Below are 25940 nucleotides of genomic sequence, written 5' to 3'. Positions count from 1 at the left end.
ATTTTTTACTGCAGTCCCACGGAGGAAGTGGGCGGGAACCTTCCTATTCATGACGCCGCCTCTCTATGACCACATATGGTCCGTCTGGCGGGTTTAACGTGCGTCTACATCCACCCGGCGAAAAAGTGGACACGAGATCAGTGTGCTCCCAGAGACCAGAGACATATTACCAAGGTAAGAGGAGATATTTAGTCTGACAACTACCGGCTCGAATGAGTAACACACACATGTTTCTGTCTTAATAAAGAATACGGTTGAAAAACGAACATTAACCGACGATTTTAGCCGTTTTTTTAGCCGTTGGGGCCTTCGCGTCACAGTTAGCTTCCGGCCTATCAGCTGCTAGGTAGCTTAACAACCGTTGTTAGCTTTAGCTTGAAAGCTAACTCGGCGGATAGTTTATACACAAAAAATATATTTCTCCTTTATATGACATTATATGTTAATCAGCTAACACGACTATCTCCGTGCTGTCGTCGACTAATTCACCCTGAAGTGACCGTTAGTGACCGTTAGCTACCGTTAGTGGCCGTTAGCGGCCGTTAGCTACCGTTAGCTTCTCGAACAGTAATGTGACCAACGTGCTAGCAGGTGGTGAGACTGGAAGGAGGCAAAAATGCGGGGCCCATTCGTCGTCACCATCATCACCGCTCTTTAAGGCTGTACCGTTAACCATGTTAGGCCTCTAATAATGTTAAGTCCTTCCTTAAAGTCAAGTTAACACCCTGAGTTAGATTACAGGCACATTTTTGACCGAGTAATCTACTCTTTCTGTAGCTATTATCCACTTTTTACACAGATTTATACTCTTATTTTACTAGTCAGATGTTACCAAAGTATTGCCAAAATTGAGAATCTGGGGTATGGTATACATTAGGAATGTAAAACCAAATCCATGCGTTCAATAACGTACAAACTGAACCACCATTAAATACAGGCCTGCTCATTATTTGATGAGGTTTCAGGGACATAGAAGAGGCAGTTATCTAATACTTAACCATGAAGTAGCCTGTCTTATTTCATGTAGAAAATCTGAAATGTTATCAATCTATTTATATATTTTGGAGTTCAAACACATTGGAAATGGTTACTCCTAAAGCCTACTTTCTGTGAGCCATTAGCCACTTTTATCAAGATTTATACTCTTATTTTACTAGTCAGATGTTACCAAAGTATTGCCAAAATTGAGAATCTGCTGTATGGTATACATTGGGGATGTAAAACCAAACAGTAAAGACCTGATCCGTTCAATAACGTGAACCGTGAGCTTGTTGAACCACTATTAAATTCAGGACTGCTCATTATCTAATGAGGTGCCAGGGACATAGAAGAGGCAGTTATCTAATACTTGACCATGAAGTAGCCTGCCTTTTATAGAAAATCGGTGTTCAGAAAAATATCAGAAATATGATTCCTTATGGTCAATCTATTTATGTATTTTGGAGCTCAAACACATTGGAAATGGTTACTCCTAAAGCCTACTTTCTGTGAGCTATTAGCCACTTTTTACCCAGATTTATATTCTCATTATACCAGGCAGATGTTATCAGAGTATTGCCAAAATTGAGAATCTGGGGTATGGTATACATTAGGGATGTAAAACCAAATCCATCCGTTGAATAACGTACAAACTGAACCATCATTAAATACAGGCCTGCTAATTATTTGCTGAGGTGCCAGAGGCAATTATCTAATACTTGACCATGATGCCTTATTTCATGTAGAAAATCAGAAATATTATCAATCTATTTATATGTTTTGGAGTTCAAACACATTGGAAATGGTTACTCCTTAAGCCACTTTCTGTAAGCTATTAGCCACTTTTATCCAGATTTATACTCTCATTATACCAGTCAGGTATTATCAATGTATTGCTAAAATTTGAGAATCTGGGTATGGTATACATTAGGGATGTAAAACCAAACCGATCTGTTCAATTACGTTCAAACTGAACCGTGAGCTTGTTGAACCACTATTAAATACAGGCCTGCTCATTATTTGATGAGGTGCCAGGGACATAGAAGAGGCAGTTATCTAATACTTGACCATGAAGTAGCCTGCCTTATTTCATGTATAAAATCAGTGTTCAGAAAAATATTATTCATTATTGCCAATCTATTTATATATTTTGGAGTTTAATCACATTGGAAATGGTTGTCTTCTTTTCCCTAATGTGCAAAAAAAACAACCAACTGAAACCGTGACCCCAAAAACCTCAATAGAAACTGAACCGTGTGCTTGTTGAACCACTATTAAATACATGCCTGCTCATTATCTGATAAGGTGCCAGAGGCAATTATCTTATACTTGACCACCAAGTAGCCTGCCTTATTTCATGTAAAAAATCATTGTTCAGTTCCAAATAATAATTCCAAAGAAATTTCAAATAGGTTACCTGCTAATTATCACCTTATTACCATGAAATTTGTAGACCTGTAAAATTAAGTGTAACCATATATTTAATTTAGGGTTTAGAATTGCTTTGTAAAAAATAATATTTCTTAAGATAAGGAAAACCTATGTGCCATGGTGGCAGGTGACCTGAAAATTTCACCTGCCACAACCAACATTTACCCTGTATTTGGCAGGTGCTAATTTCATTCCCTGGTTGTACCACTAGTATACATACCATAACATGGTGTTATTGGAGAATAAAAGTGTTGATCTATATGTATCCCTTTTGTTTCCTTTTTTTATTTCCTGCTCTTGAATAGCCTTTCACAACCATGCCATCCGACTTAGCCAAGAAGAAGGCAGCGAAGAAGAAGGAGGCTGCCAAAGCCCGCCAGCGCACCAAGAGAACTGATGAGGACGGTGATGAGGCTGAACAACCAGAGACCCAGGTCAATGGAGCAGAGAGCAATGGTGAGAGGAGGACTGATCTTTGAGTCAAGTCCATTTTATTTGTATAGCCCAAAATCACAAATTTGCCACAGGGGGCTTTACAATCTGTACAGCCGTACAGATACGACAGCCTCTGTCCTTTACAGTACGACCCTTTCATTGGATAAGGAAAAACTCCTCCCAAAAAATCCTTTTAATGGGGGGGGGGGGGATGGAAGAAACCTCAGGAAGAGCAACAGAGGAGGGATCCTTCTTTCAGGATGGACAGATGTGCAATATATGTGTGTATAGAATAACAGCATAATGAAAATACAACGTAGATAATCCATATGACAAAAATTGATGGATCCAGGAGATTTCAAGGAGCTTCCAGGTGTCGCCAAACAGATAGAGCCTGAGTAAATTGTAAAGGCATGGTTGTGATTTACTAGGGTTTGTATATTTCCTGAGATCAATTATCAAGCTTGAAATGTAAGCAAAACGGTGAACAGGATTTTGTTTTTATAGGTATAGGTATTGCCAGTTTGACAAAGGAGCTGGATGAATTTGAGCTGGCGAAGACGGAGGCACGGGCAGTGACGGGCGTTCTGGCCTCACACCCCAACAGCACTGATGTCCACGTTGCCAGCCTCTCGCTCACCTTCCACGGCCAAGAGCTGCTACAAGACACCAGCCTAGAGCTCAACTCAGGCAGACGCTATGGTCTCATTGGCCTTAACGGCACAGGTAAAAGATCTCTCATTGTACATGATATTACTAGTCATTAGTAGGGGTGGGGGGAAAAAAATTATTCAGGAAATTAACGCTTTCATTGTTGTAGTAAGAGTAACATGACGTCATATCCCTTCCGTATCTGTGAACCCAAAAAAAACAGCATCCGGTCGCAGTGAGCTGAAACAAGAAAGCACAAAACGGAAGTTAGAGGAAGTATACACTTCGTATACTACGTCCAGTTTTCAAAATAAGGTTTTAACAAAGGGAACTGTGTATATACAAAATACATATATGGAAATAAGATTGATTGGAATATATTCACCAGAAGTATAAAACATTACATGTCCCTTTATCAATTAAAAAGAAAATAACACTAAATTGTGAGGGAAATGTCTTTTCTTTGATTTTTGGGTTGCTGAAAAAAAAAAAAAAAATTCCTGACAATGACTGATATATTTGACTTCAGGACATCTTAGACTACATACATGCTGAAAATCAAACATTTTCTAAAGTAAAAGTCCGTAGAAGTGTATGATTAAACTTTTCCCCATGGTCTAGTGTTAAAAAAAAGTTAACAACAATTAATTGTAATATCGAATCACAATTCTTGTAGAATCGCAATACATATCAAATCGGCACCCAAGTATTGTGATTTTATCTAATCTAGAGATAAGTGTATTGTCCCAGCCCTAGTCAGTAGCCTGTACATTTCCCAGTACATAATGCCAATTTCCCTTTGGCTGTTTTGGGAACTTGGACATCCTAAAAGCAACACTCTTTCAACACGAAGAACAGCACATACATACACTATTCAGTCACTACACCTACACATTTGCTCACTTACAGCAGTTCTTCTAAGTAAAAGTGGGATGAATGTCACACAGAAGGGATTTTTCATGTCACAGAGACAAGAAAATTAATTTTGTCTACTTCTATCTGCCAGGAAAATCCATGCTGTTGTCAGCCATCGGGCATCGTGAGGTTCCCATTCCAGAGCACATAGATATTTACCACTTGACCCGGGAGATGGCCCCCAGCGAAAAGACGGCTCTGGAGTGTGTCATGGAGGTGGATGAGCAGAGGATTATGCTGGAGAAGGAGGCAGAGAGACTTGCCCATGAGGACTGTGAGTTCCATTTGACGTACCAAGAAATAACTGCAGAGGGGAAATTTATTGTCACAGAGGCAAAACAGCTGAGACACTAATCAGAAATTTAACAAAACACACCCTTGTTTGAGTGAGGCTGACTTTATTTAAAGCAAACACAAGGAAAACTCTCACATGTAGTTGTTCGGTAGCGATACTGATTGAAATTAATAGTAAATACCTTTTTTCCATCCCTGCATAGCTGAGTGTGAGAAGCTGATGGAGCTGTACGAGCGTCTGGAGGAGCTGGATGCAGACAAGGCAGAGGTGCGAGCCTCTCGGATCCTCCACGGCTTGGGTTTCACCGCTGCTATGCAGCGGAAGCAACTGAAGGATTTCAGTGGAGGATGGAGGATGCGCGTTGCTCTGGCCAGGTAAACACAAAGTGCTTAGTAGTATCACACCATTCAGTGACATGATGTGATGCATCCTTCCTCTTTGTCTGCATACATTTGAATTTTAACAGTCTAGTCCTGATTTCCCTTGCTCAATTTGTAAAATACTACATTCAGAGCTACTCTGCAGATATGTTTTGGGTAGCACTGCTTGTCCTGTGTAGATTCTAGTTTTTTTTTGGGTTTTTTTAGGTTGTAGGTTTTTCTGAATAATAAATAATAAGAAAGCAAATGGTGTAACATAGCCTTGCCTCCTATCTAAAGCTTCCACTTACAAAACCATGCCAGTCATGACTTTAACTTTGCACATGCTCTATTCTGAATTCTGAGTATTAGTATAACTACCTTTCAAATTGTGTATAACCCACTTGGTGCCAAGTTCAGCTAAATCTACTGATGGCAGAACTGCTTCTTGCACCAAGTTCACCTGGTTCAGAAACAATATGTTTTGCTGTCAAATTAATTATTATTATTGCCTTCGTGAGCAGCGTGTGTGCGTCACAGAACCTTTTTTCGGCGGCCCCGTTAACAGGTTAGAGGAGCCACACAGCCCGTGTGAGTGGTGTGGCTGTGTCAGCTGTCTCTTCTAGAGATTCAAGGTCTTGCCTATTTTTTCCACATGTAGCGTGCGGTTCACAGCAAAAATAGACTGTGAAAGTGATCTTTTGATTATATATTGACATCATACCAGCAACATTTCTACAGTTTCAATGTCTAGATATCTGTGGAATATATCACAGACAGTGAAAGTGATTTTTTGACCGTATATTGACATCATAACAGCAACATTACTACAATTTCAATGTCCGTATCTGTAGAATATGTCAGACAGTGAAAAAAAGTTTATATTTATTTTTAACTCAACTTTTCCTGTTTCGTTTCAAAATGAAAGCCCTCTAGTGTTTTCTAGTGGGTTTTTTTCTGTGGACAGAATCCCTTTGTTTGTTAACACAAGGCTTTTATTCTGAAATATGTGCAGGACTGTGTAGGGGAAAATGCAGTGACTTGCATGGCTCAGTATGGTACAGTAGTATTCCAGAGTACTGGCATTTTTTTGTAGATTATTATTATTTGAAAATGAGCACATGCTTCTTAACTGGTTTTCTGTGTAAAAGAAATATAAATGGCATTTATAATTCAATGAAATGGCCATTATGAAAAACTATGTAGACAGAAACTGCTGGCAGTAGCAACTTAGCAGCAGCAACGGTAGGTAACTATAGGTGTGGACGCCACACGCGTGAGGGAAGAAACAGTTCAGTGAGGTCGCCGTCACGCGCTGCTCACGCAGGCAGTGTGACCCGTTCGTGAGTCAAACTGTGGAATCTAATGATTCGTCACTCATAAAGGGCCACACCCATTAAAGAGGAGTAGGTGTACATACTGTACCTTCCTGAACTGTAATATAAAACTGATAACTATGAGCTTTAGAAACTCAAAGGTAAGTTTCACAATGAAACGTTTCCTCTGAATTAAATTTGAACGATTTTCCTGTATTTGTCCAGAGCCCTGTTCATCAAACCCTTCATGCTGTTGCTGGATGAGCCGACCAACCACTTGGATCTGGATGCTTGTGTGTGGCTGGAGGAGGAGCTCAGTTCGTAAGTTCACCCCCTACTTCCTCACCTTTTATAAATCAGTCCAAACTGTTGAAGTGTATTGCTCACCCTGCTTCCTGTTCTCAGGTTCAAGCGAATCCTTGTGCTCATCTCACACTCCCAAGACTTCCTAAACGGTGTGTGCACCAACATCATCCACCTGCATCAGAGGAAACTGAAGTATTACACGGTAAGGCTTAAAACCACTGACGATAAAGAAGCCCGGTGCCAGAAAGGAAAACGGCCTCAGCATCCCTCAGAACCTCTTAAAGAGTTTAAAAGGCTCTGCTATATGTAATCTCCCAATGCTAAAAAAGGAAACTGTAGGCAGGCTGTTACTAATTATGTGTCTGTGTGCCGCCCTGTTGGATGACCGTGCAAATCTATTTTTTGCTTTAAGGGTAACTATGACCAGTATATTAAGACCAGAGAGGAGCTGGAAGAGAACCAGATGAAACGCTTCAACTGGGAACAGGACCAGATTACACACATGAAGGTAAATGAGAGACAGCATGTGGTCGATGTGTCCTCTGCACACAATGGATAGTTCTTTAAGTCAAGTCCATGTCCATACTGTGAACCCTCTTCTTGACAAGACAAGATTCTTGCTGTACATTATTTCATGTTATAACAAGTAGCCACCGTTAGGGTTTCCGTGACCACAGGAGAAAAGTCACTACATGCATTCTCTGATGCTATGAAGATGTTAAATAGGGAAAATGTTATAAAAGTGTGGACTTATTTTTTACAGCAGTTGCATGCTTTTCAGTTTTACAAATGATCATTATTCTGTTTGGCATTAGCCAAATCAAGACTTGTACTCATTGTTCTTTTTACATCCCTCTCCTCTAGAATTACATTGCCAGGTTTGGTCACGGCTCTGCAAAGCTGGCTCGACAGGCACAGAGCAAAGAGAAGACGCTGCAGAAGATGGTGGCCTCAGGCTTGACTGAAAAAGTTGAGAGTGACAAGGTACCGTAATGATGTGGGTTACCGATGTGGTTGGGATGGTTTGGAAACTACTACTTTTTTCAGACTTTTGACCCGGGGGCACACATTTAGAGGAATTCACCCTTCGCTAAGCCCCTCCCCCCCTTGGTTACTGTTGCTAGGCCTGTCAAGCTTTCACAATCGGCATGTCAATACAGCGTTTTCAACGACATCAGTGAAGAGATATTTCAAATGAAATGATGTCAAATTTCTGGAATAAGAGAGAAGTAGACTGAAATGATTACAATATACGTTTGAGAGCTACTGTCACAATGTAGGCTAATTTGTCGGCGGTGTATTGTGAATGAAGAGGACATTAAAATCAAGGAAAAGCTCATGTGAAGGACAAACATATAATATTCAACCATCTTTGTTTGCTAACATGCTAAGCTAGCTAGCATTATTAGCATCTTACCTTGTAGCAAACGAAGGAGTTTTTGTTGATCTTCGATGGATTCAGCTGTGAGTGAGATCTTCCACACGGTTTAATCCATATCCGACATCACACACGTAGGATTGGACAGTGGCTGTTCTAGGGAGTGGCTTAGCGAAGGATCAATCGTGGCCAGTGGCACAGTATATGCATACATACTATATACAGTATATTATGGTACTAATACCTGCCTCTGTCTCCCACAGACTCTGTCATTTTTTTTCCCTTCCTGTGGGAAGATTCCTCCTCCTGTTATCATGGTTCAGAACGTGAGCTTCAAGTACAGTGACAACACAGTGAGTACAGTTAGTATTATAGACAGAGCTTTGTTCACTGACCTATAGATGCATTTCTCAGTCTAACTCAACTGTTAATGTTTCCTAAAGCCGCACATATACAGAAACCTGGAGTTTGGTATCGACTTGGATACCAGAGTGGCTCTGGTGGGACCCAACGGAGCAGGGAAGTCCACCCTGCTGAAGCTGCTGATGGGAGAGGTAGGTGTAGCAATATTTCCCCATCACACCGCAAAAACGTGCAGTTGTCAGAGTATTCATTGTCCCTTTTCTCTTTGTAGCTCCTACCCACCGATGGCATGATCCGCAAACATTCTCACGTCAAGATTGGCAGATATCACCAGGTAAAACCAAATACCAAAACCACCATGAGCGTCATCCCTTTTAACAACCAGAGAACATTACAGTGGTCTTAAAAGGCTAAATCAGGCTCTGCTAGACCTGGGAGGAACCTTCTATAGAAAGTATATTTACTGTAAAACTAAATGTCTCCTGTGTATCTGTTTATGTTACAGCATCTGACAGAGCAACTGGAACTGGACCTTTCTCCTCTGGAGTACATGCTGAAGTGTTTCCCTGCCATCAAAGAAAAAGAGGAGATGAGGAAGATCATCGGTCGCTACGGGCTGACAGGAAAACAGCAGGTAGGATTGGGATGATAAATAATGAGAATGTACAAAATTATTAATTGTCTGCAACCAGGGTCCGAAATTAACACCGCCAAGCACCAAATGCGGTTAGATTTTCCGTTTGGCGAGTAAATCTCGGAAGGCTATCTGGCGGGTAAACGTTTGTACCAAAATACTCCTATCATAGTCAAACTATAAGCTTGATTACACTATGAGAGTCTCTCCTGCGTTTTAGTGTCATGTACGCTGCTTCTGTCCTCTGCTCTATGTGTATGCTTGGCCGGTGGATTTTTTTCATCTACCAGTCTCCTTAGGATACTGTCTGTAACGATCTCTAAATTTACACTGTAAATTTCTTCCAGGTCAGTCCGATCAGGAACCTGTCAGATGGCCAGAAGTGCCGGGTGTGTTTTGCCTGGCTGGCCCAGCAGAACCCTCACATGCTGTTCCTCGACGAGCCCACCAATCACTTGGACATCGAGACTATCGATGCGTTGGCAGAAGCCATCAACGAGTTTGACGGCGGCGTGATGCTAGTTAGCCACGACTTCAGGCTAATTCAACAGGTATATATATATGTATATATATATATTTATCGTTCGATGGATTCATTTTTAACATTTGGTTGGAAATGGCAAAGCAGGATTTAACCCTAATTATCATCTGTTTTCTTCCAGGTGGCTCAAGAGATCTGGGTGTGTGAGAACCAAACCATCACAAAGTGGAAAAGGGACATCCTGGCATACAAGGAACACTTGAAATCAAAGATTGAAAAGCAGCAAGCGCATGATATCTAAATAAAACGTCACACTCTGAGCCACTCCTTTATCTCGCATCATGGATTTGACCTGCTGGATGAGCAGCGTTTACAACACAGGAAACGTCATAACTAGAACTGAAACAATCTCTTATGCATCTTATTGGACACGTCTCTTGTACATGTTGTACTGTATTTCCATCTCGGTTTAACAGTGCCGCAAAGTGCTGAACCCTCCCTCCCTCCCTCCTTTCCTTTCCTCCCTCCCTCCTTTCCTTTCACCTCAGGCTGCACTCTGATTGGCTGATTCACCTGAAGCATCTCAGTGCATTGTGGAATGCATTCCATTGTGCTGTCTTCATAGAAAAGTTTTATTTTTCCGAATGTTCTGTTTTATCCCAACATGTACGCAGCAGCTTTTAGGTCATATTTTATGATATTTAAAAGTTGACTTTTTTTTTTTCTCCGTGTAAAAGAGCAGTTCTTAAACAGTTCCTTATTTAACAATGTAATGCAATAAAGGTTTGTCTGAATAAACAGAACATAAAAACAGCATATTTTAGATTCAGACTTTATTCATTTTACACTTAACGAATACAGTGCTCGTATCCAAAAATCAAAAGCCTTTAGGGAAAATAAACTATTTTACATCTCTGTAAACAAGAGGACAAAACTTGAAGTGATTAAAATAAGTTGCTTTGGATTCTGGCTTGTGAGCCCCCATGGCTGCATAGATCCTCCCTCATCTTACAGACACTACAGAACTGTATGTGTACGCTGCTGCTGCTCACCCTGTCCTCCATCGAACTGAAAATGGCTGGGCTGTCAAAAAAGATGGTGGCATTTCTTGGCATAACTAATGTTAAAAAAAAAAAAAGGGTAATACGACAGCCGTTTATAAATCATCAACTGAATCCAATGCATCGCCAGGATGCACTTAAAGAAATGTTTCTAGGTGACTTGCTGTAAACTAACATCCATACAGGTGACATCACAAGTTAGAAAACCTTCATTATGAGCTCTTACAGTAAAGCTGTGTGCATGTCAGGAACGGTGATAAAGTAACTCAGAAGTTATTAGAGTTGTTCCGATACCAGTATCAGAAATGCGTTCGATACTGCCCAAAATTCGGTATCTGGTATCGGCGAGTACACCAGTCGTCAAATCAATTCTTCTTCGCTGCTCCCAAACAGTAGCCTTCACTGTGCTGTCGCTCCTGGTACTGGCAACTACTGTTTTAGAGCAGCGAAGAAGAACTGATTGCAGATAGTAATGGTAGTCAGAGCGAGGAAAATGTCAGCCATTTGGCAATATTTCACAGTGGAAAATCCAACAAGCTGTTAAATGTTTTTTTATCACGCTGGTATCAGATCAGTACTCGGTATCGGGAAGGAATAAATGGTATCGGAACATCTCTAAGAAGTACGGCCGCATTTTGCTGCCACCATGACGACAAATATATGTTCAGTTTCTCATAACAAAATTCTCATTTCATCAAGATCCTGTTTCAATATTACTACATACCAAATCTGTGTTTCAACAAGAAACTAAAACACTTAATCACACAAATCTATTCCTTTCTTTAATCAGGAAACATTTCTCATTTGATGTTATAACAAGACACTTCCATAATGCTAAAACAAGAAAAGAAAACAAAACATACAATCAACGCCTATCTAGATCAATCATGCAACATAATGCATCTAGACATCTGGCCAGATGTTTTAAAACGATAATTTGGTATGTACTAAGTAGTAATAATGAAAAAATGTCTTAAAGGAACAGTAACAATTAGGGGGCTGTATTGGCAGAAATGGAATATAATAAGTATGTTTTCTTTAGAGTATAATCACCTGATAATAAGAGTCGTTGTGTTTCCGTTAGCTTAGAATGAGCCCTTTATATCTACATAGGGAGTCCGCCATGTTTCTACAGTCGCCCAGAACGGACAAACCAAACACTTAACTTTTCCCGCTTGGGCCGGAGTCTTCCCACGTACACAAACACACTCTAAGCACCCTATTCTTACAACTTTAGACAACTACAGACTGCCATTACTACGCTTGGCACACAGGAGAATCATGGATGTATAAGAAGCGCTAGATACCGCCAGATCCTACACACTGTTCATTTAACATTTTTATTAAAACGAGAAACTGAGCAAACATTTTTTTGTCATGGTGGCAACAATACTTAGACGCAACACGGCAGTATTTTCATTTTTATGGATTTAAAGTCAATTATATACTAAGAGGAGCTGACATCTCGTCTTCAGCAGAGGAAACCGTATATTTTATCATCAGGGACAGTTTTCATCATGTGCAGTTAATAGTGTCAGATATTATCGCTAACAAAGAAAGTGGACGTCAGTCCCAGTTCTAAATATATTCTAATAAATCCAACATGGTGACATGGATACAGCTCAAGATTCAATGTTAGTTTTAATAACGAATGACAGAATTATACTGGAAGACATTATCTGCCTTCACATCCTTCAACAAAAAAAAAAAAAAAAAAATCTTCCAACCATATTTAGTTGAATTTGTTATTTAGGTTTTTAATTTATACATATATCAGGCTGTTAGTCATTACAGTCTGAAAATACATGCTGTGTTATATGTTACATCTCCAACATTTAATATGTTTCCTGCCAATCGGCTCAGAAAGTGCCAACCAGGAGAAACACAGGTCGCTCCAACCTCTAAGGCTGCACGTAAAGCTTTAAAGTTTGTCAGCTGGAGTTTTGATCCAGAGACAAAGGGCTGCAGTGTATGCACGTAGATTGATTATGTATATGTTAATGTTATTAACGGCCTAGTTTTTTAACCGCCAGCCTCACGTTTCAACTTGGTGGCGTGCGTGATTAACGGATTAGTGGCACTAGCTGCAATTGAAACAGTGCAAATAGGAGGAGTGTTTCGGTAATGCTGTTTTGGGCAGCATGTTTCAGGGGGCGTTAACGGGGGGGCCGCAGCAGTCGGAGGCGTGCTCGGGGATAGTATGCGTGGACCAACCGGAGGTGTCGATGCTCACTGGGCTTCCCACTCCTCATCTGAGACCTCGTCGGAGGGGATGCTGCGAGTGTTGCTCGCCCGGATGCTGCTGATGTTGATGAAAGAGAGGAGGTTCGCGATACCCATTAGACTCACACCGGTGCCGTCCAGGTTCACCTGAGCCAGGTGCATGTGTTTCAAGAACTTTATACCTGAGGAAGACATATCAAAATACGCAGATATTGTTCACCCATGTAAGAAGAGATTACAGTTGTGTGTTGTGAACAAGTAAAGGGCCAGCGGTTTTTAGAGTTTGACCTTACCGTGGTCTGTGATGCGTGTGCGGCTGAGATTAAGCTTCACAAGCTGATTGCAGCGGATCAGACCTCGCTTCACTACGGTGTCTCCCACCTGCGTGCTGGCCAACCCCAACACCTAGAAAAAAAACACATTAACGTCAGCAAAGTATCATGTTAGAGACAGTTTTGTTTGGATAAATGGTCAAAACGATATTGCCACCTTGAGGTGATGTCTGTAGGCCATAGAAAATTATAGGACTACAATTCCCATGATGCTCCAGCCAATTAATAGAGCCAGGTGTGGACAATTTGTGGCTGAAGGCTCTGACTAGAGACAATCTAAGTTTGATTATTTGAGTTTTGCCTCTTTGATTTGGTTTCGATTGTTGTAAAGGCCAATTCTTCTTTGTTGAATGTGTTTCGGAACAACCTTGATTTATTTTCGATCAACCGTACGAGCCATTCAGCATCAAGTCATCCTGACGAACCAAACAAGTCACCACAACCGTGAGTAAAGCAAGCCAAATAACTTGAAAGATAGCGTGTCGGAAATGTGTGCATCTACAAGGCGTCTAAAGTGGCTTTTAGTAAGTAATCAGAAGGAAGCCGCAACAATCGTGCATATAAAATGAGATTATTTCAGATTCCTTAACTTGTTACTGAAACCTTTTATCAACGATACACTAAATACTAATTAACCTGTCTGCAAATGTACACTCAACTGAAATGTCCTTCAACATCCCAATTAGCTCCAAAGCAGCTTTTCTATGAGCAGTGCTGACCCTTAAACTCCATAAACACTTGAAAAATGATCCTGTCAAGAATCCATATATGATCAAATCCTCTTTATAAATAAAAAACTAATATATTGCATGACAGTAAATTAAATCAGAGTTAAATGTGACACAAGTTAACCGATATTTATTAAAACAAAGGGTTAAAATTACAGGGCAGCACATATTATTTCTCTACCATTACTTAAACTAAGTTCGTGTTAGGCGGTTAACAGAAACGTCAGCAGTAAGCTCACCTGGAGGTGCGGCAGACAGACGATGAGCTCGGCCACTCCTCGGCTGGTGACGGCTGTCCGGTCCAAACAGAGCTCCTGCAGCTCCTGCAGGCCGCGCAGCGAGGGAAGCCCCGTATCCGTCACCTGTGTGTTGCTTAGCGACAGCTTCTTCAACCTACACAAAATACACACACAATGCTCCTGTCAATATCCCTGCTGTAATCCTACCGAAACAATGACCTGCATGTAATGTAAAGGAAAGTTATAAAGTGTGGGGATGACTGACCTGTTCATGGTGGAGAGCTGGATGACTCCCTGGTCTGTGACTTGTGTGTAGTCGGTCAGGTCCAGCTCTAAGAGCAGAGACAGTCTGGAGAGGAATGACAACCCGCCGTCTGTCACGGAGTGGCGTCCAGGGAGGGTCAGCTGAGTCAGCTTTAGACCTGGAAGGAAAGTAGAAACCTCTCTAAGGACGCTTTCACAAACCAACATTTAGTCCGTTTTAGTCCGGTAATCGTACTCTCTCTTAAACGTTATTTAGATTTTTCATACCGTCTGTCTGCTCATTTTTTACATACCTGAGATGATCTGCAGGGCGTGATTACCATCCGCTACGGCGATTCCCGCCAAACTGAGGGAGGACAGGGCAGGGTGGGTGGCGAGGTGCCCCAGAGAGCTTTCTGACACCCCCGTCCCGTCCAGGTTGAGAGTCTGCAGGCTGGACAGCTCCGCCAAAGCCGACACATCCCTGACCTAGCAGAGCAAAACAATAAAATTATGAATGGTTAAAAACAGACGTGATGGCGTGATTCACACGTCAGATGTGCCCCGTAGAACTGAAGTCACCTGAGTCTGCTTGATGCTGAGGAGCCGCAGTTGTGGAACACAGGTGGGCAGGACTGCCAGCGTGGCTTCAGTCACAGCCGTCTGGTTCAGGCTGAGCTGGGAGAGACAGGACGGAGCTGACTGGAGATATAATACCATCCCAGTATCTGTCACTTTGGTGTGGTCCAGGGACAGGGAACACAGGCTCTTTAACCCTTGTAGACAAAGAAAAAAGAGAAATTGTCAAGGCATTCAGCACTAAATACAAGTACTTAGCAGCTTATGTTGGGATGTGGCGTTCTTGCACGTAATTGCCTATGAAGCAGTGTTACATAATCTATTATATCCCCTCTGGTAACCCTCTGGAAGTCTAACCTGTGATGTGCTGCAGACAGGAGTCGGTCAGTTTGCTACAGGAGGCCAGGTTAAGGTACTGGAGTTTGACCAGGCTGGACAGGATCGACAGCCCAGAATCTGGACAAAATAAAATAGCAGACATTGACCAAATATACTGCAGAAGTTGACACAGCAAAACTGATATCTGAAAAAACTAAAAACTCCATCCTGAGATGAACTTGTATACCCGTGATGAGAGGTGAATTGACCAGACTCAGATGCTTCAGTGCTGTGAAGGCCCTCAGCTGCCGCAGCAGCTCATTGGTGGAGTAAGGGTAGCAGTTCAGGACAAACTTCTGCAGCGGGCAGCCGAAGAAGAGCTCCAGGGTGCGTGGACGTAGGAGCCTCTCGCGGGACATGTGGTTGAGCAGAAGCTCCGCTAGCTCTGGGGTGAGGCACGCCAGACTGCTGCTGTACTGCATGCTGGGAGCTGAGAGAGAGAGAGTAGAGGCACAGGGCCAAGAATGACGACAGCGATTAAACAAAGCAATTACACGCATTTTCCTAGAGAGTCACTGAGTGCTCCTAGTGGATATTCTACATGGTAGGCTCACCAGTCATGAGGTGGACAGTTGCGCGGGTTGCCAAGGCACATAGGGACGGCACGCTGGGCGCCCTGTAGGGTTTCTTAGGGGGTGATGGTTGTCCCTGGGAGGCTCGCGGGTCTTCTTGCTGTGCAGCTCTGTGAAGTCGCTCCACTGCAGCCAGACCTGCAGCTCCAGGCGCCTCCCGACCTCCCGCGTCCTCAGGCTCTGCTGGGTCCTCTTCTGGAGCATCTCTAAAACACACAAACCCAACCGTCTTTTACACCCGTACATACTGGATTTTAATGAACATGTAAAATACTTCATGGTCGAATTATGTGAAAACAGACATCTCAATATGGTCTGTATAACGACTGTTCTTTCTCTACCTGTCTAATAATGACTAAGCGTCTAACACGGCATCGCTTGACCATCTATGTTCGGCCAATCTACCTTGTTTAGATGGTTATACTAGGGATGTCAAAGTTAATGCGATAATAATACAAAATCTTTAACGCATTAATGCAACTTGCAATTTTTAGGGTGTAGCGGGCTCAGTTTTAAAGGTAGAGTGAAGATACTGGCATCATATTAAACTAAAAAACCTAAGGAATCCACTGGTAGCAACCATGTCATACTAGTTTGTCACGGAGGAGGTTAAATAACGTTCCAAACTTACACTAAATTTTGGTTAAGAAAAACTGGCTTAGCCATTTTCAAAGGGGTCCCTTGACCTCTGACCTCAAGATATGTGCATGAAAATGGGTTCTATGGGTACCCACGAGTCCACCAGAGAAAAAAAAGGTTGGAGACCCCTGCACTATACAACGATACAAGACAAAGAAAAGCAGCACATTTGAGAAGCTAGAACAAGCAAATGTTTTACATTTTTGCTTGAAAAATGACTCAATTATATCAAAATAGTTGCAGATTAATTTTCTCTCAATCAATTAAATGATGAATAGATTTTCGCTCCAATTAAAACACAATAGAGCTTAACAATAAACTGTAGTGAAGATGTGTCAGAGCCCGGTACAGAGGCACCTTCAGAATGATTCATTATAACCAGCTGCAACAACACTTTTAAATCAATTGTAGTCCAGAGGGAAATATTGAAACTGTAAAAGAACATATAAAGTTGCATCAATATACAGTTCTAACATCATGTTACATTGGAGCCGTTCTGTCTAGACACCCACCTGAGTCGATTGCCCTGCTCTGGCCAGTGGTGCCTGTGCTCAAATTCTCCACGGATCCTGTTCTCCGGAAAGAAAGGCAGCCGCGGCATTCCTGTGAACATGGCACAAGTAACGATTGTAATCCATAAGGATGTTCTAATATCAGCAAGATGAAACTCAAAACCAGCTTGTACACAGTATACGTCACAGGTCTATTAATATAACAGAGTATTTGTCTGGTCCTACTGTCTTTACAATGAAAAAACATTTTTATATTCCACACCTCTAATCAACATCAGCATCTTTTCTTCTGGATCTCTGATTCTCCTCTTACTAGCGTCAACTGAGCTCTCTTCACTCTCTGGTCTGACACACATTCAGAATACTACATCAAAATCACATGCTCAGACAGACTGAATATGATTGGCTGATCGTCTGTAAGCAGTTAGGGAACTCGGTTCTCTCCGGTGGGGCTCAGCAGCTCTGACCCTGTGTCCTATATGTTTGACAGAAAGGGGCGTTCACCTACATATTTCCTAATCCTAATCTTTCTAACATATGACACATATTACTAGGGCAGTCGGGCAAATGTTCTCCACACTGGGGAACTTATGCAACATACAGTATGAAACTGAATGAAGAGTTACTCAGCTGAAAGCGAGAGACAAGGGAGGTCATGGGAGGACAGAAAGCTCTATGAATAAATGGAGACATGTGGAGGTGGGAAGAAGGGAGGAGAGAGGGGGGGGGGAGGCAGACAAAATGTAAGTCAAAGGAGGGATGACGTGTCCGAAAAAAAACCCAGACACCGGGAGGAGTACCGTTGAGCATGTCAAGTGGTTCTTCCTCCTCTCCTTGCTCCTCATCGACCTCTATGCCAACAGCGTCCTCAGCATTACCAGGAACCAGCTTCTGGCCTCGGCCTGTTGGACAGCACCCAGAATGTCAGACATCTAATGACTCAACCGCTCATGTTTAAATAATGTTCTGGTTTGTTGAAATAATAGAGCTGCAAAGTGGCCTGCATATTTACCCCAGAAGTGAGACGGCCCAGACAGTGAGGGACCAACTCCAGGTATCCCTGCGTAATTCACCGCCTCCTCCCACAGCTGGTTGGGTAGCGGAGGAGGCAGAACCATGTCCTGCCCTCTCGGCCCCTCCAGGACAGGGACAGGGACATGTGGCTGAGGAGACACATCGCAAGGAGACGGCTCATCCTGTCCCGCTAACGGCGGCGGAGCTGCAGGACTCGGTGGATCCTGAGGCGTCTCTGGAGGAGTGGTCTGGATACAGAGCGCAGCATTGGGCGTCAGGCCGAGAGAGTGCAGCGAACAAGCGAGCTCTGCCTCCCCGAAGCGTTTCCGTGGAAACCCCTGGAGAAGGGAAAAGGAGGGTAGGGAGGGGTGGCGTCCGGTGATGTGCTCCACGACGCTGCGCAGAGGAGCATCAGCTGGGAAGCGTTCGCGCATGGACTCGCCGGATGGGAGACGAATCTGCAGCGAAAAACATGAAGTTTTAAAAAAACTGAAGTTCTGTAATTTAACACACACACACACACATAAATTAAAAAATCATAGCCTCACCATGAGGACGCAGTTGTTATCCACATTAGTCTGAATCTGTCCTCCAAGCTTCTGCTCTGGAGCACTAGGAGGAGACGTCTCTGTGGCGGCGCTGGTCTGGTTCTTCTCCTGTAAGCTCCTCCGATCCTCAGCTATCCGCTTCAACACCAACTCGCGCTCCTGGTAGACAGAACAAACACAAGACAAGATGTCAACTCAGAGACTACAAATCGGACACTTAAAGTAGTCCTAAAGAAGTCTTCTTTTCAGCACTGCTGACCTGTTTCTTTTGTCTTCTCTCTGTTCTGGCCTCCTGAGCAACGCGTAGCCTCTGCTGCTCCTCAAAGTCACTCTTGTCCTGTTTGATGCGGGACTCGACTGGTAGCGGGTCAGGGGACAGGGTGCCTGACTCTGATGGTCTCAGCACCAATCCAGGAGACGCTGTAAAAACAAAAAAACAGTCAATTTTGGACCTTAAACTATTAATTTCTTTAAGTCTTATTGAAAACTTCAATGACAGGATTACAAAGAACTATTTACATGATACAACAATGTTGAATTAAACTTATTTATGACTCTCTATCCTTAAAAGCAAACCCAGTCTTTAGCAGACTACTTGGTGTACCTCTGCTGTCAGAAGGAGATGTGTTGGTCTCTGAAGTGCCTGCTGCTTCTTTCGGTAGGTTGAAAGCAGCAAATGGCGTCGCAGCCGGCTGTGACGACTGCTTGACCAACCGGTGCCGTGGATACTGACCCTGCAAGAGCCTGTCGACATATGAGAGAGGGATATAGATGCAATTATATTAGCATTTAATGAATGCTATTGCTAACTTATTTAAGATTTAAGAAAAGAGCTGGGACAACTCACCACTCGGCCGCGTCTGACACAGAGAAATGCCCCGCCTGTACAGCTGCCTGGATCTGTTCCTCTGAGAACCCCATCTCACTGAGGATGAGGAACAACTCCCCAATAGTCTGCAAAAACAAGCGAATCGATACTCATCAAAAAGGCATGTAAACAAGGGTTGACCTCTGTTTTCCCTTATCAGTGATGCACAAACAATGGGGGTACATATTTTTATTGACCAAGATTGTTTTTTAAGATGCATTAAAACACATTTTTAGCCTTGTTTTTACTTTGCTTAGGGTCTCTATTCTAGTATTATTATTGCTTTGTTTGACCTGCCATGTGCTGTTTGTGGGAATGCAAATACCACTATCCAATGAATTAATCTATTAAGTATCCAGTTATTTCTATTATTAATAACCAAGGATAATTCTGCACCTTACATTACAACATACAATATTATCTATTAAATATCCAGTACTAATGTATAGTGCATTACAGGGTACTATAATTGTACTTTGTATGTTCAGTACATATTCAAATTAAAGATTATGGCCCTATTCTCCGCTTTTATTTTATTGTATTTGCTTCTTTTATTACCTGGCTTTTGTTTTATTACACTGTATTTTGATTCTGCTGTGGGACTAATAAAGTATAATTTGCTAGTTGCATTAACAGCTGTCTATACACTAGTGCATTTTAAATTTGCTATTGTTGTTCAATTTGTTACTATTGTTTTATAAAAAATAGCTCTGCGTTGATTAATCTTTGCAAGTAAAATGGGTTATTATCAAAGACATATTAAATTTATGAATAGAAATAGAATATAAAGACTGTATAAGGCATTTAAATAACAAACAATAAATATGTTTAGTTGTCGTTAAAACATTGGATAGCATGCATATGAGTTAAGGTTAAATGCAACAATTCAATATTCACACCAGCACCTATTTAAATCCCTCATACAGTCTTTATATTCTAGTTCTATTAATAATTTTAATATATCTTTGATAATAACCCATTTTACAAATTGAATAACAATAGCAAATTTAAAATGCGCTAGTGTATAGACAGCTGTTAAATAAAATAAAAATAAATAAAAAAATAGAATAAAGTAGAATAAAATTAAATTAAATAAAGTTAAATTGAGTTAAATTCAATTAAGTTAAATAAAACAAAATAAATAGAAAGTAGGGGTAGAAAAATAAATATGTTTAGTTGTAGCTAGTCATCGTTAAAACATTGGATCACATGCATATGAGTTAAGGTTAAATGCAACAATTAAATATTCTCACCAGCACCTATTTAAATCCCTTATACAGTCTTTATATTCTATTTCTATTAATAATTTTAGTGTCTTTGATAATAACCCATTTTACAAATTGAATAACAATAGCAAATTTAAAATGCATGTATAGACAGACATAGACATGTGTATGGACAGCTGTTAAATAAAATAAAATAATAACATAAAATAGAATAAAGTAGAATAAAATTAAATAAAATTAAATAAAGTTAAATTAAGTTAAATAAAACTAAATAAATAGAAGGTAGGGGTAGAAAAATAAATATGTTTAGTTGTAGCTAGTCATCGTTAAAACATTGTATAGCATGCATATGAGTTAAGGTTAAATGCAACAATTAAATATTCTCACCAGCACCTATTTAAATCCCTTATACAGTCTTTATATTCTATTTCTATTAATAATTTTAGTGTCTTTGATAATAACCCATTTTACAAATTGAATAACAATAGCAAATTTAAAATGCATGTATAGACAGACATAGACATGTGTATGGACAGCTGTTAAATAAAATAAAATAATAACATAAAATAGAATAAAGTAGAATAAAATTAAATAAAATTAAATAAAGTTAAATTAAGTTAAATAAAACTAAATAAATAGAAGGTAGGGGTAGAAAAATAAATATGTTTAGTTGTAGCTAGTCATCGTTAAAACATTGTATAGCATGCATATGAGTTAAGGTTAAATGCAACAATTAAATATTACCTTTATTTAATCTGACTGGAGTTGACCTCAGTTTAGCATTTAAACTCTCCAATTGTAGGTTAATGTAAAGTTGTTAGCTGTTAGTTCGCTTCTGGCAGGGTTAACACATTATATCACAGTAAGTCAGAGGTATTAAACTAACTAACAGCTGAGCAGCTAGTCCGTTATGTTGTTATGTTGTTATGTCTCTGGTTCAGTGAGCTGATGTCAACAAACAACGTTAGCAGCTAACAGCTAGCAGCTAGCTAAAGCAGAGGAGAACGATGGTGAAGCTAAAGCAGCTAGCATGCTAACAGTTGCAGTGTCATGTGAAACGCAGATGTCTAACTTGCATCTTACCGGTGGAGCAGCAGAACTCATGCTGTCGTTTCAACCTTTAGTGGATATGAAATCAAACTGAAGCTGGTGTTAGTCAGCAGCTTAGTTGACTTCCTGGTTGTGTCTGCAGCAGCTCCTGCTAATGCTAATGCTAACACTGAACAGAAGCCCTTTGACTCTGCAGAGTGACAGAATATCAACAAGAGAGCAGCCTATCAACACTGAGGAGAGACAGACCAGGTTTCCTCTGCTGGAGAACAAATCCGGTTCACCTCTCACTGACTGACAGACACAGACCTCCAATCATATCATCTATGACTAAACACATTCATGTAATCTGTGGATGTGTTGCTTTTATTGAGGTACAGAATGAGATAGATCAGACAGACTAGACTGATTATTGCAAAATTATACCACATATAAATAAATGAAGAAATAAGTAATAAATATTATTATTTTATCATTAAATAAATTAAGAAATAAGTAATAAGTAATACATTTTATTATTATTTTTGTATTATTATTATTATTATTATTATTATTATTATTATTATTATTATTATCATATATGAATCTATGTATTGCAAATTTATACCACATATAAATAAATTAAGTAATAAGTAATACATATTATTATTATTATTATTATTATTAGTAGTAGTAGTAGTAGTAGTAGTAGTAGTAGTAGTAGTATTAGTATTAGTATTATATAAGAGTCTATGTATTTAATAGGTGAAACCCCTGGCTTCAGTAGCAGCAAACCACCAGTAGGGGTCACTCTACCCCTACTTTCTGTTTATTTTATTTTATTTTATTTTATTTTATTTTATTTTATTTTATTTTATTTTTGTTTTATTTTATTTTATTTTATTTTATTTTACTTTACTTTACTTTACTTTACTTTATTTTATTCTATTCTATTCTATTCTATTCTATTCTATTCCATTTCTATTTCATTTCTTTATTTTATTTTATTATTTTAACCTTTTATTGACAAAAAGCAAAGTGAACATAGAGCAAAATACAAAAACAGATAATGCCAGGGGATCAGAGCAATGACAGAAAACATAAATCCATTCATAAAAATGTTATACAGGGTACATAGATTTATGGTTTTTATAGCCTTTCTATTTTTAGAGTATAAGATTAAAGCCACTTGTTGTTTGAGTTTATTTTCAAAAATTAAAAAGGAAGGTTTATGATCGGAAAATTTTATATTTTGTGAATGTGAGAATTTGCAAGTAATAAGATCAAATAAATAATATAATATTGATTTGCTTTGGTAGAGGGGTAAGAAAAGAAGCCTGTAAAATACATTTTCATAGGAGAGGAAAAATTCTGAATCAGTATAATGGGAAATAAAAGTGCAAATGTGTTGCCAAAATATTGATGTAACCTTTGCATCATGCATGCTGCATATAAATAGCAAATCAACGGTATATAAAACTATAAAACAAAAATACTATATGAGCAACTGAAGAAAGATACAAATCGTTTACTCAAGTAAAATTAATGTGTCATTATTATCATTATATCTGGCTTTAAAAAGATAGTTAAAATGGTCAAAAAAATAAATAGGAATGTGGGAATCTAACTACAGAATACTTTAAATTACTTTTGATTAAGCCTTCTTCAATACCACTACATCAAAGGCATTACTACCACTAGTGCAGAAATAGTATGTGATACTATTTGTGATAACGAATGTCATTAAGTGAGATAAGGCTTTCATAAACCTGCTACTTAACAGTGTACGATAGGAAGCAACTATAAACCATATAATTGACAAACAGACCAGTATTATTCTGAAATGAATCAATATTTTCTATTCGGTATAACAAAATAGGCTACTGTAAATACTTTTTATTCCCTTCTTTATTTAAATATTCAATTACAGTTAGATAGATAGATAGATGGATAGATAGATAGTCACATGAATCCAACTACCTTTAAAAAATTAGGCTGCAAAATTTAGAAGTTCACAGTTTTGATTGACCAAATTGTTCATATATTTCCACCCAAAACAGTGAAATATTTGCTGCCTATGCTGTTTAGGAATGTTACTTATGTTTTGTACAGTTTGATAAAGTAATTGTAGGCCCAAGCCAAGAATATGATAAATAACCCCATTTCTCCCACTCTCTATGTGCACTGTGATAAAAGTTGGAATACTACTTGTTCTTAAGTGTTTATATATGTGTGTATTAATTTTGATATAAGTTGAGGTGGGGACAAAAAGCAAGACACAAAGGCAGAGCGGATAAGGTAAAACGAAAATAATAGCAGTTTATTTGGTCTTTATCATGACTTTTTATAGTGCTTTCTGTATTGTAATGTATTATATGTAATGTATTGTTGTTGTTTTTTCTTTTCTCTTATCTGGACCTTGAGTCTGCAATAAAGTTTGAATTGAATTGAATTTGTTCAAATACAAAGCAACAGGTAGGCAGTCAGCAAAGGCAAGTGTCCAAAGAGGAAGCAGGAAGGCAGATAAAAAACAAAAACAGGCATCGATCATTAGCAGACATTAGGCAGATAGAGTGAACAAAGGAGTTCAATAACTGATCTGACATCTGGCAAAGAGTGTGAGCTAATGGACTGGTGCATATAGAGATGACTAATTAGGGTTAATGAGGGGCAGGTGATAGTCAGGTGACTACAGAGCAGCAGGAAGGATATATGCAGGAGACATGTGTAACAGTTTCATGACAACTGGTTGAACTCCATCTTCTAAAGTTTGTGTGAAACAATAAAAAGCCTCATAAGTGCATCTTTTTTTTTTTTTTGGTTCAAAGTCTTTTTATTGGTATTCTGTACAAAATCCAATAAATCACAGAAATAATTGTATAAACAAATTATATATGTTTATAATGACTATTTAATGTGTTCCTGTTGATGTTGACTGTACGGAGCATCATAACGGTAAAACGTTTCCCATCAGGCCTTCATCAGAAATATTAATCATCATTCACGCAGGCGCAACAACTTATGTCTGGAGGAAGATGACGTAAATTTACCGGAAATTAAAGAGTAAAACCGGAAGTTAATTAATATTGACTTCAGAATAAAAGCGTTTATAAGAAGCCAATCACCATATCACGCTGTGATGTGATCTTTTGATATCCTGTATTTATTATTATCTTATCATTAAACATAATATTGTGTTTTTGTTGTGATAAATGCACTCATTCATCTAAACTCGTCACGAATTATTTTAATTTGAATTCTCTACCGGAAGTGAAAGGGGTTTTAATAATGTCGGTTTGACGCCGGTTGAGGGGAGTCATTCAGACAGAGGAGAGAGAGTTTGATGCTGAGTACCACCACCAGGAACCGGTGAGTAAATATAAGCCACAGCGTGTGTGTGTAAATTAAAGCCTCATGAGCCGGATTTCGCTTTGTGAAAACTCGGTTTTTGTTTTAAACTATCGTTATTTTAAAGGTCATGAACTGGTCATGACTGTTGAGGTATTTGAATGTGAAGAGACGTTGGCGCTGACATCCACTAACTGCCACACATGCTCCAGAGTGTCCGTTAGTGCAGTTGCTGCCAGTCGATCTAACTGCTACTAACTGCCACACATGCACATGAGAGTGTTGGGTAGTAACCGTTAGTGTCCGTTAGTTGCCGTTGCTGCCGGTTGATCTAACTGCTACTAACTGCCACACAAGCACATGAGTGTCCGTTAATGTCTGTTAGTGCCGTTACTGCCGGTTGATGACTTCGCTTTGTTCCTCAGCTTGTCAACCAGGTAAAAGATGGGAGAAAGTTCTGGAAATGTGCTCTGACTTATAGTTTATGTCGTGGTTTAAAGCCTCCTCCTCCTCACAGACTGGTTGGGTAGTAAACGACAATGTCAAGAGGAGAGTTCCTCATCCTAGCAAGCTAGCGGTCACTCCTCCTCCTGACCTCAGGTTTCTACAGTGTAGAAATGTGATGGTCATTTTGAAGAGTTGGCTAACGTTAGCTAGTCTTGTGTCTTTATTAACTGAACAAGGCTTTCAACAAGGCAGTCAGTTTCTCATTAAGTCATCACTCAATCAGTTAATTCGAAAGAAATGTCATTGGCAAGTTACTTTAAGAGAAATATGATGATATTAGGCTCCTGTACATAGCCTGCAAAGTGTATGGATAATGACAACTGCAACTATTTTCACTAATCTGTTTTCTTTA

General features: G+C 39.8%; 3 protein-coding genes across 5 annotated transcripts in view; 2 read left to right on the top strand and 1 right to left on the bottom strand.

The window, feature by feature from the left end:
* Nucleotides 1-14: 14 nt before the first annotated feature.
* On the top strand, nucleotides 15-10360 carry LOC119480597 (ATP-binding cassette sub-family F member 2-like). 2 transcript variants are annotated; one of them, XM_037757022.1, is made up of 15 exons: nucleotides 15-174; nucleotides 2715-2866; nucleotides 3347-3570; nucleotides 4502-4684; nucleotides 4908-5079; nucleotides 6606-6701; nucleotides 6786-6888; nucleotides 7099-7194; nucleotides 7551-7670; nucleotides 8328-8417; nucleotides 8508-8618; nucleotides 8699-8761; nucleotides 8933-9061; nucleotides 9409-9612; nucleotides 9724-10360. In XM_037757022.1, the coding sequence occupies exons 1-15, from the start codon at nucleotides 76-78 to the stop codon at nucleotides 9841-9843; spliced, it is 1962 nt and encodes a 653-aa protein (XP_037612950.1). In that variant the 5' UTR covers nucleotides 15-75; the 3' UTR covers nucleotides 9844-10360. The 2 variants fall into 2 exon arrangements, with proteins under 2 accessions (XP_037612950.1, XP_037612951.1); XM_037757023.1 differs by having other exon boundaries at nucleotides 16-174; nucleotides 2715-2865; nucleotides 3352-3570.
* A 1865-nt stretch (nucleotides 10361-12225) lies between these two features.
* On the bottom strand, nucleotides 12226-22025 carry si:ch73-173p19.1. The gene is made up of 17 exons (XM_037757020.1): nucleotides 21788-22025; nucleotides 19458-19564; nucleotides 19215-19354; nucleotides 18870-19030; nucleotides 18611-18769; nucleotides 18061-18520; nucleotides 17849-17950; nucleotides 17049-17139; nucleotides 15880-16103; nucleotides 15513-15755; nucleotides 15305-15403; nucleotides 14951-15144; nucleotides 14683-14857; nucleotides 14391-14547; nucleotides 14126-14279; nucleotides 13120-13231; nucleotides 12226-13008 (listed from the first exon to the last, which is right to left on the bottom strand). The coding sequence occupies exons 1-17, from the start codon at nucleotides 21806-21808 to the stop codon at nucleotides 12833-12835; spliced, it is 2775 nt and encodes a 924-aa protein (XP_037612948.1). The 5' UTR covers nucleotides 21809-22025; the 3' UTR covers nucleotides 12226-12832.
* A 2985-nt stretch (nucleotides 22026-25010) lies between these two features.
* slc4a2b (solute carrier family 4 member 2b) overlaps nucleotides 25011-25940 on the top strand; it is a 52522-nt gene continuing 51592 nt past the window's right edge. For both annotated transcript variants that reach the window (XM_037756441.1, XM_037756443.1), the window contains exon 1: nucleotides 25011-25102. The gene's annotated coding sequence lies outside the window, so the exon portion shown is untranslated. The remainder of the gene's footprint in view (nucleotides 25103-25940) is intronic.

The sequence above is a fragment of the Sebastes umbrosus genome, chromosome 21, assembly GCF_015220745.1.
Source record: "Sebastes umbrosus isolate fSebUmb1 chromosome 21, fSebUmb1.pri, whole genome shotgun sequence".
NCBI classification, from domain to species: Eukaryota; Metazoa; Chordata; class Actinopteri; order Perciformes; family Sebastidae; genus Sebastes; species Sebastes umbrosus.
The sequence above is the reverse complement of the archived record's forward strand: the minus strand, read 5'-3'. Positions and strand labels throughout refer to the sequence as shown.

Coding starts and splice junctions, on each gene's coding strand:
- LOC119480597 (XM_037757022.1), top strand. CDS start 76: ATGGTCCGTCTGGCGGGTTTAACGTGCGTCTACATCCACCCGGCGAAA. Junction 175..2,714: donor ACCAGAGACATATTACCAAG/GTAAGAGGAGAT, acceptor GCTCTTGAATAG/CCTTTCACAACCATGCCATC. Junction 8,762..8,932: donor AGATTGGCAGATATCACCAG/GTAAAACCAAAT, acceptor TTTATGTTACAG/CATCTGACAGAGCAACTGGA.
- si:ch73-173p19.1 (XM_037757020.1), bottom strand. CDS start 21,808: ATGAGTTCTGCTGCTCCACCG. Junction 18,521..18,610: donor ATAACAACTGCGTCCTCATG/GTGAGGCTATGA, acceptor TTTTCGCTGCAG/ATTCGTCTCCCATCCGGCGA. Junction 15,756..15,879: donor AACTGTCCACCTCATGACTG/GTGAGCCTACCA, acceptor TCTCTCTCTCAG/CTCCCAGCATGCAGTACAGC.